This window comes from Arachis duranensis, chromosome 8 (genome assembly GCF_000817695.3).
Source record: "Arachis duranensis cultivar V14167 chromosome 8, aradu.V14167.gnm2.J7QH, whole genome shotgun sequence".
Classification (NCBI taxonomy): Eukaryota; Viridiplantae; Streptophyta; class Magnoliopsida; order Fabales; family Fabaceae; genus Arachis; species Arachis duranensis.
Genome location: NC_029779.3, coordinates 12,409,259 through 12,419,648, shown reverse-complemented (window position 1 = coordinate 12,419,648; position 10,390 = coordinate 12,409,259). Strand labels below are relative to the sequence as shown.

The window sequence follows — 10,390 nt, the reverse complement described above, 5'->3', positions numbered from 1 at the left end:
ATATTCACTTGGGCGCTGGCTACGTAAATTCGGGCACGCTTCGTGGGTCATTGTCAGTTTGCACTAATCAAAGTAATTAGATACTAGATATGTTTTGATGGTCAATTTTTATTAATGGTTTATCAAAAAGAACAGTGAAATGGAAGATATTAGAACTCAGGAGAGTCGGGTCACGTCTCTAAGGGATTTCTAGCATTAATTTTCTTGTTAGCAAGCGACTTCCACTTTCACCAGGTTGGTTGAAACGTTATCCAAATATAACGTCAAAATCCTCATTTGTTTCGGTCGGCAATAAAATAGTTTTTAAAAACACCAAATCTATCTTTATCTTATCACCTTTGCCTTTAGAATACTCAAGAGTTCATTTATACCAATTTTGGGAACGCAAAACAAGTTCTGAAAACTACGTGCCACTATATGACACACTTCGAATATATCTTTCTAGTTGAGTTGATCTAAACTTCAGATTACTTCAATTAATATTATTATTTAATAAATATTTTATATTTAAAATATTATTTATTTATTTTAATTAATCTATAATCATCATAATTCCGTCTATGTTACATTTGCCGTACATAACTAGTCCTAAACCCAGATAAAGGAAAAAAGTTATTTTAGATCTTCGACAACTAACACATAGCCAAACCCCATGACAATCTATAATCATTATATTATTGTTAACTTTTTAAGATATTAAAATCTTATTATGTCATTGTTTATTATTCAAAATTTGATATTAAAATTTATATATATTTTAATTTTTTTAGTTTACAAACTAAATTACAAATTCAATCCAATCCAAACTACTTAAAATGATATCGGATCAAAAATTTTTTTTAAATCATCCAATTCAAATTATATCACAAATAAAATTAGTATTCAAACCATCTAAACCGCACCGCAACACCCCCTCACTTGAATTAAATAGGACCATGCTATTAAGCGTAAAGATTGCATATTCACAGGTTCTATCAATGGATGTTTACAATCAACCTAGGACGGTATGCATAAAACAGGAAGCGTCAGATGGGAAAAACAAATATATAAAAACAGCCACTCAGCCACTGATATTTATCTATGAATACCATTGCTCGATTCTATTGTCTCCAATATACAATAGCAATCAAGGCTATATTTATACTACTCGAGCTCTCTCGGATAATAACTTACAACTATAAATATTATTGCTCGATTCTATTGTCTCCGATATACAATAGCAATCAAGGCTATATTTATACAAAAAAAAGAAGTTGATAATCTACTCGAGCGCGCTCTCTGCCTAGAGACCAAAATTTACAACTTTGCTTATAAAATTGAACAGCAAATAACCCATTGCATAAAACTTAGATGAAGGAGGAGTGCAGCTCGCTGTATATCTGAAGGAACACTCCACTCAACTAAAACATATTGGCAAGGTAATTATTGTCGCGTTTTCTGATGAACTCTAACAAGCTTCCATAGGTACGGTCGGCAATAGCAATAAATAGGGCCTCCGTGTCCGGGCTAAAGGATATCCCAGCAATTTCACCAAATAGATCAATCTCTTGAGCTTGCACATAGCCAGACTTGGAGTCAAATACATGGACAAAGTCTGCTGGCTCAGCCATGGCCAAGAACTGCCCATCAGATGTGAACCTTAAGGCTCTTATTGCACCCATTCTTCCCTTAAGCACACCTACGGACTCTGAGAGGTTCCTTATGTCCCATAACCTGCATGTTGTGTCCTGGTTCCCCGTAGCCAATATTCTTCCATCTGGGTGCCAAGCAGACGAAAAAGAGTAGTCCAAGTGCCCTTTTAGGCTCCCAATAACCTGGAAGATACAATATCAAAACAGTTAAAATCAGGAATTAAATTGGAACATTATGGATAATAGTCCTCTGGAAAACAACTGCTCCCTTAAAAGTCCTTTTGTCTATCACTGCTTTTGTATCGAAGCACATTGATCCAGATAGGTATAAAGAAAAATTGACAGTGGTAGATAAAAGAGAACAAAAGTGAACTGGAAGAAGTATAACTTGAACGTACCTTCCCGGAGTTAGCATCAGCTAACAAGCACTCAGCACTGTCACCAAGAATAGCCAACAACCTGCCATCTGGACTGACAGAAGTATTCTGCAAAGGCAAATATATGTAAAAGAGCACGATTAGTGTTTGTGAAAGTGTCGCCCGAAATGAAGATTTATAGCAACAGCAATAACAGCTGATGATACTCACATTAACAGACCAATCATATTTAAAACAACCCACGGAAGCAAAATTTTCTGCATCGAACATCTGAACTTGGGAATCATTATTTGCTGCAACAACCCTCAGCGACCCACTGCAAAGAGAAGGGTTAGTCGCAAAGCAAAAAACAAAAATCAAACACGTCCAGCATAACGTTCTGCGTTTAGCTGCTTACCTTGGATGGCGGTAAACATCAACAGCGTTGGTTATGGCATTACCAGGAGTTATTTTACTGCAGAATGCAACACCAGGATGCCGCAAATTCTGGTTCACAAGTAACACACGCATAAGATGATAAGAAAATGGGCCTCCTATTCAATTTTAAGATATTTGGTCCACCCTACCTTGCAAACGAGCTCGCCATGATAACCACCTGCCACCACCAAATTTTCCTTGACTGCCATGGTGCTTATTTGAACTCTGTAGACGGGACGAGCTAAAAGTCCAGGGCACTCCTGCAAACAAACACCATATCACTTAAAATCCAATGAGTTACGACAAAGGAAACGCAGCACACATTAATCTGCCACTTACAAGGGTCGGAACTATGGGTCTGGCCACATTAAAAACTTCTTTACCCCTTTGTTGTAATGAGGACCAATGCATCACCGAGTAGTTTTGCATAAGGTATACATCATGCTTGGATGTTGCCCACAATAAATTCCTCAGCTGCACACGAGAAACATATTGATCACATCAATGTTATCACCCAAGTGGTCAACAAAAATAAAGAAAATAAGCTAAACTTGTGAACAATCATGCAAAATCACGACAATCAACAACCTAACTACCCATGTATAATGTGACCGTATGATCTAAGCCCAGCTAGAAAATATATAAGTATATAACACCTTCAACCATACATCTTTCCAACAAATTAAATCAAGTGCTTTATGATAATAAAATATGGAATCCGCACTTCTGTGAAATAGCCAAGAATTTTTCAAAGCAATATAAGTGATCTACAGATAAATGTTGATTGAAACAAAAGAATCAACACAATAATAATATACTAGAAATATACAGCCAAAAATGAAGAGTAATACCCTTCTTGATAAGGGCAAATGAACAGTCAACACTAATTTAAGAAATATTGTTAGATCCCTCTCAAATGTGGTCAGATAATTTTCCTATCATACCATAAAATAATGCCCTGCCAAGCTGCTCACTTCCCACCTGCTAAAAGCGGACATAATAAGAGAAATAAAAGGCCCAGATGCAGAAACAGGTTAAGACTTATGTGGAGATATATATATCAATTACAAAAGTAATAATGATACATAAAAAAATAATAATAACAGGAAACATAACAGAATCGAAAGTTCGTCAACGTGTAAGAAACCACACTTAAGAGTTATGACATCTTGGCTTAAGAATTATTAACTAAATGTTGTTGTCGCGCCATTAAAATTATAATGACAACTGTGGAACTGCGTTAGTACTAAATTTAAGACAAGTAGGAAATATGACGGTATGGTTGCATAGTCAGAAGTTGTATACAGTATAAAATCACCCTTCCACCAGTAATAGCTATTCAAGAGTAAAAATAGAAATTTTTTGGTTCAAAAAATATTCGAGTAATAATCTCTCATAGATCATAAGATAAGCTAAATAACAATTAGCAAAGTAAGCCATTATGCAATTCATGGGTACTGAATTTTAAGCAGCAATTCATTTGACATACCAGCAATTCATTTTAGTCCGTCATTCCGTTGGATGTAAACACATCTTACAAGTGTAACAAAATCTCTTCCCACAGGAAAATCACCAAATTATTTATAAGTTTTCAAGTCATACCATAGCCTTGATGCATCCATATCCATAAATTGGCAAGAAACTATCTTTTCTGTAGAGAACAATATTTGGCATCTTAGAAGATACTTTCTAGCAAAATTGGAATTTTACTAAAATTCCAAGAGCTGAAGTGGCATAGCGTTATGAAATAGTGCTCGAGAAACATCTGTTTAAAAGGGAGAAAAGACAGAGGTCTGAAACAAGTTCTTGCTTAAAGCCTTCAAGCCGGGAAATTTATAAAAAAGAAACCTGTTGAAACATATTAAAATTTACCATCTTCTAATTTTATTTTTCAGAAAATGGCAATTTCATGAAATAACCAGGATAGAGTGGTTTAAAAGATAAGGTTTTTTGAAATTTAGTCTTGTAAGCTTGTCAAACTGTGAGTTGATTGGAAGCAAGTGCATAAAAAATCCCCACAGGCATTTGTTTAAATCCATATATAAAAGAGTCGCGGCCTTTAATTCCATCCGTATGCAAAGGAACAATACAAATAACTGAATCCTGCAAAACTTGAGCACAAAAATTATGCATAGCAAAATTCGTTATGGCCAAATAACATTATCACCAGGTAAGGCTATTGGCTACGAAATATAAGAACTCCCTGGATGCAGTGTAGCCAATATCCACATGATAAAATCGTTCCAAAGAAGAAGAAAAAAATTAACTATGCTGAAAAATTATCAAAGCAAGGAACACAAGCCAAGATTTATGGATTTTAATAATTTTAAATTACTACAAGCTCTGTTCAAATCAAACACATATCAGTGCAAATGAAATAACCCACTTTCCCCAAAAATGCCTAAGAACTAAGTTTAAGTATAAATGAAGAAAAGTCTCTACCTGAAAATGGATAATTGTGGATTTTACAAGCCTTGTGTTGAACTGGAAGTCATAGAAGGCCTTCCCCTTCTGCACTTCCAAACACTCCTGCCAAATAAACAAATAAACAGAGTGTTCAGAAACGAATTAGAATTAGTATTCATAATTTTCATCTGAATCAGAAGTGAAAGCGTGAAGCAGCTGACGTGTTCACCTTGTCGAGATCGTCGCGAGAATGCGAGAGGTTCTCGTAGTTCTTGTACTGCTTCAACCGAGTCTCGCGGTACTTCTGTCTGCTGTAGTTAAGCTTCTCCCATGGAATCCCCTGTATATCTTTCCCTTTTCTAGCTTCCGAAGCAGACGTATCAGTCTTCGAATTACTCTGCCAAACACAGTACCAAACAAATGAATATAGATCAAACAAATAAACCTCTCACGGTGTAGACGGTTTCATTCCAAATCGCAATCAATCATAGAACAAAACAAAGAGAGTAAAGCCGCTATCGAATCGTTACCGTCTGGAAGCTTTCATCGAGGTCGGAGTCATCCAAAGGATCAGAATTGGTGAATGCAACGTCGTCTTCGAAGTCAGAGAAGTCGAAATAGTCATTGACAACGTACTGAAGGTCGTCGTTGCCGAACCGCTCCATGATACAGTTTTTTCAATTTTCTCGGGAAACAAACAGAAAATAGAAGGGGTTTAGATTTGGCAATGCGAGAACGAGATAAAAAGAGACAAAGTAAAGGGTTTTGGTTGCGAAAAGAGCAATGGTTGTATTCTCGGGCGTTTCTTCTTATAGAGAGTGGGAGAATGGAGAGTGGGGCCCGGGCTCTTCGGTACAAAGAGGGTGTCAAATCCGTGGGCTTTTAGTGGGCTCCACTTAACCGCCCGTTAGTTTGCCGTTTCATTTAAAAAAGTACTCTAAGTTTCTAACCCACCCACGACGCACGCTAACTCCTCTCTTGACTCAATTAGTCATGTACCCATTTCCAATTTGAGGGGAATCTTCTAACAATAATGATTTTAATTAAAAAAATATTATAAATGGTGAATGCTATAGTGTCTTTGAAATTGTGCCTAACTTATTAAAAGAATAAATAAATAATATTTAATAAATTTTAAATATTTTATTTTTTGTTTTAAATATTTTATTTTTTATTTTTAAAAATAAATTAAACAATTTAGATATCTTGTAATACCAGAATTTACCATTATAAATTTACTTACACATATGCTAAAGAATTTATTAAAAGCGATGTTTCTCTATGAGTTGGAAATTGGATATTAGTAGACAAAAATTCAGTAAATTCTTTATTTTTAGTTAAAAAATAATAATTTATAGTTAGATATTTTAATTTTGTTTGCAACTCATATAAATTTACAACCTATCAAATTGATCAGTTTAAGAAGAGATATTTTTTATATATATACTATCATAAAAGTAACATAAATAAATCGTTAAGTTTAAACTAATGTATGACTTTTTCATGAGTTAGAGTTAGAATTATTAGAGAATAAATGATAAGATTTTTTTAGTATTATATTTTCATATTTGTTTTGGGTACGAAGTCTTAGTAATTCTTTTGGTTAAGAAAAATTTATTTTGTATTTTCGATAAATTTTTTTATATTTCGATTAACTATTTATATTATTTGGTTTTAATATTTTGGGAATAATTAAGATTTAATTTTGGATAGAATATCACAAATTATTATTTTGTATTTTTATGCCAGAAATTTAATTAAAATATAATATGACATTTCTATTTTTTTTTATCTCATTAGAGATTTAGTTAAAATTGAGTGGTTATTAACATAGTTACCAGAACCGAATCGGTGATAAAATTAGTTAAGTTACTGAGTCATTGAATTACTGGTTTAATCGATGGATTATTGGTCGAACCGATTAACCTGATATAATTAAATAATTATATAAAATTTAATTATTTTTATTATAAATATTTTATTTTGTTTTTATAAAAATAATTATAATTTTTAAATTTTAATACTTATTAATTAGTTTATATTTATTTTATTATTATGTTATTATAGGTAAAAACTCACATAGTTATTTTCATGTGTGAAGTTTATTTAAGAACTTTTAGATGATTTGAAAAGTTTGACTAGATATCATCTAACGATTTTCAACTATCAATTTTATGTAAAAACATAAGCATGTGAATTTTTACCTATCATTATATAATTTATTAAAAAAATTATATTAATAAATATCGTATAATCATAAAAAGAAAAAATAAATTGTAATTAATAAAAAAATTTATTTATCTTTTTAATTTGTATATATTTAATAAAATTTATAGTTAAACAGAATATAATTAATTTAAAAATAAGTGACTTTCGAATGAAGGGGTTGGAACCCATGTCGGCCATTTTGACACTTGGCAAGACATAGAGCACATGGAGCACGGTGTAACGCTGGTGCGTCGACGCGTGAAGGTTTTTCTTCAACTGCAACCCGAGCGCTTCGACCCGGTTCGGTTTTCACTGGTTCATTATGAGTTTGACTGGTTTGTATCAGTTTTTGCTTTCTAATTTTAGATCGGATGGATATTGGATCTGGTTTATTAGTTTTGTCGGTCGATTCGGTCCGATTTTAATAACTATGGTTATTAGGGGTGACAATAGAAATGATAGGATACGGTTTGGATCTGACTCTAATTCTATCCGGTCTTAATCCGTGAGTACCCGACTCCGGTAGGTTACAAAAGATGCGATATTATTATATAACTTGATGATAATTTAAAATAGAATTGATTTTTATGAAAACAAATTAAATAGCTAAGAATATTTTGCATTTAGGAAAAAGTTTTTGTTTCAACATCCACTTGAAATATTTAACACATTCTATCCGACCTGCACAAGAACTCTACCTGCACCCTATCTTATCCATTTCGAATCGGGTTGGCAACCCTACCTAACCAAATTATATTGAATACGCGCAAATAGAGTGCATGTTAATCCTTAGTGGTTACTCAAATTTATAACTCTATTTTATTATACTTTAATAAAATATTTGATATTTTTGTTGTGTTACATTCTATTGTCTAAGTGAAAAAATTATAAATTTTAATTTTAATACATTAAAATCTATTATTCTTAAGTATTATTGCTTAATGATGACCAACTTTTTAATAGAATTAAAAAATTATTTTTTTATTATTATGTTAATTTCACTCTCTAATACTATCATTATCACTAAGATCATTATAATTACGAATGTTACCTTTGTTTAACAATAATAATAGAATTTGATTAAAGAATTAAAATAAAATATTTAAAATAAAAATAAAATATTTTAAATATTAATGACAATATTAAAATATAATTCAAATATTAAAAATTAAATTAATATTTTATTATTTTATATATTTTGATAGATACAAAATAAATTATAATTTATTCAATACGAAATTATTTTTGGTGATTATCAAGGGTCAGACATTCCTAAAATGAAAACAGAAAACTAAAAAAATCAAGTAGTACGTACTCCCTGCTCGGAAACAAATTAAGCAGTTTTTGAACTTTTTCTTTTAAGTTAATAAATTAGTAACACAATTAGCTTTTCGTAAGTTATAATGTCAATTCAAATTTCAAATTTAAGACTGCATGATTCTGATTTAAAACTGCATGATTCTGACACAATTAGCAGAAATGTAGGAAATATAACTAATTTTTTTTTATCAAATTAATCACAACTAGCGAATCCGATTCAACAAAATTTTAAAACTCATTTACATCAACAATCTGACGTCCTCTAATAATTCTCCAATCTTATGGAACAACTTCTAATATTATAAGTGAAAATTTTGATGAACGTACGGACGTAATTTCTAAAGATTCCTCCACAAAATACATGATATTATTTTGTGTTTGGTAATTGTTTTTTCTTTGAATGCAAACCTTATTGTAATTTTGTTATAATATGAATTAGTGATTCTATTAAAAAAGACAAAATAAATAAAAAAAATTGACTATATATAACAATAGAATCATAAATAACAAAAGTTTATAGTCTAAAATAGTATTAAATAAAAAATACTAAAAATATTAAAAAAATTATAAAATTTTTTATTTAATATTATAAAATTTATGATTATAATTATTGTTTGTTTTACCGAAACAAGGAACCTTAAAGAAAAAGAAAAGGAGAATTGGATTATTCTTTGTTTACAAATATCCAAACTTTGATCCCTAATACGCCATAAATAGTTCGAACTGTATAGGAACAATAATCAATTTTAGCTCGAATGGTTTGTAGAGGAACTCTACCCTCTCTGATCCATTCGACACGTGCAATTTCTTTTCCGTCGATACGTCCCGCAATTTGTACTTGAATTCCTTTTGTCCCCGCCTGTTGAGTTAATTCAATAGCTTTTTTCATTGCTTTACGAAACGAAACTCTATTCCTTAATTGCCCGGCTATAAATTCTGCAAGAATATTAGGATGTCCATAAGGGTTTGCAATTCTTGTAATAGCAATGTTCAGTTTTCGGTTCACACAATTGAGTTTTTTTTGTAAATTCATCTGTAACTCTTCTATTCTTCCAGGCTTACCAAATACAACACAAAAAAAAGAGAAAAAAATGCAAATATTTGTGTTAGTGAAAATAGTTAAAATATGTATTAATATTTTTATTAATAAAATTATTTTTTTTAGACTTTGACTAATTTAATTAAATTTAGATACCTAGCAAAATTCTTTCTATTTTTCAATAATGATTTTCTATATCAGTATATCTAAGCTAAATCTAAATTAGAGGACCGAATTGGGTGATGGTGGTCCCCTAATAGCTAATGGTTGTTGGAGAATGGGAAGTAGAGTGATAGAGTCCAGTTGCTGGGATTTGCGGAGTCCACGTGGATGCCGAAACCACAACTTCACTAAACCCTGGCAAACTACGGTTCCACCACGTGGCATGGAACAGGGACACGTCCACATACAAGCCATCCACTAGCACCCTTGATTTCTCCACCCCGTTAACACCGTTACCGTTAGTTTAACCATAATTAGGTTTTGTTTCACACTCGTCATCCACTCGAGGAAACCGTGGTAATCAGTTTCAATTATGGTGGAGTCTGAATAAGTGACTCGGTGATTCATTTTCATTTCATTAAATCACATATTTAATTTTTTTTCTATTATTTATCGATTTTTTATTTTTCTTATTTTGATAAATACTAGCTTTTATAAACAATGTTTATCCCGATCTAAACTATTTTTTATTACAAGGAGATAATTGTTGCCTTGATTTTTGGTTGGGGACTTGCTTCAGAAATAAGAAACTTTATGCTTCACCCTCTATTTCCACTTTTGTGTAACTTTGCTTGTCTCTGGCTTATTGTATGTATTTAGGATTGACCACCATGGTAACCGATAAGGTAGGGTAGGAAAAGATTTAGATTTCACTATTTTAATTTTATTTATGGATTTAAAACTTTTTAATTTTATTTTTATTCTAAAATTTTATATTTGATTCAACCCACAAATTTATAACAAAATAATTTTTTCAATCAAATATAATA

The 10,390-nt window shown here is 31.6% G+C and overlaps 1 protein-coding gene across 7 annotated transcripts; it reads right to left on the bottom strand.

Annotated features, from left to right (window-relative positions):
- Positions 1-1,045: 1,045 nt before the first annotated feature.
- LOC107460795 (uncharacterized WD repeat-containing protein C2A9.03) lies at positions 1,046-5,613 on the bottom strand. Of its 7 annotated transcripts, XM_016079195.3 has the most exons (9): positions 5,362-5,613; positions 5,061-5,228; positions 4,868-4,954; positions 2,765-2,899; positions 2,575-2,685; positions 2,406-2,494; positions 2,219-2,324; positions 2,030-2,116; positions 1,046-1,814 (listed from the first exon to the last, which is right to left on the bottom strand). In XM_016079195.3, exons 1-9 carry the CDS (start codon positions 5,494-5,496, stop codon positions 1,401-1,403), a joined length of 1,332 nt encoding a protein of 443 aa, XP_015934681.1. In that variant the 5' UTR covers positions 5,497-5,613; the 3' UTR covers positions 1,046-1,400. The 7 variants fall into 7 exon arrangements, with proteins under 7 accessions (XP_015934681.1, XP_020984477.1, XP_020984476.1 ...); XM_021128818.2 differs by lacking the exons at positions 5,061-5,228; positions 5,362-5,613 and adding an exon at positions 3,370-3,406; XM_021128817.2 differs by lacking the exons at positions 5,061-5,228; positions 5,362-5,613 and adding an exon at positions 3,370-3,409 and having other exon boundaries at positions 4,868-4,953.
- Positions 5,614-10,390: the final 4,777 nt, after the last annotated feature.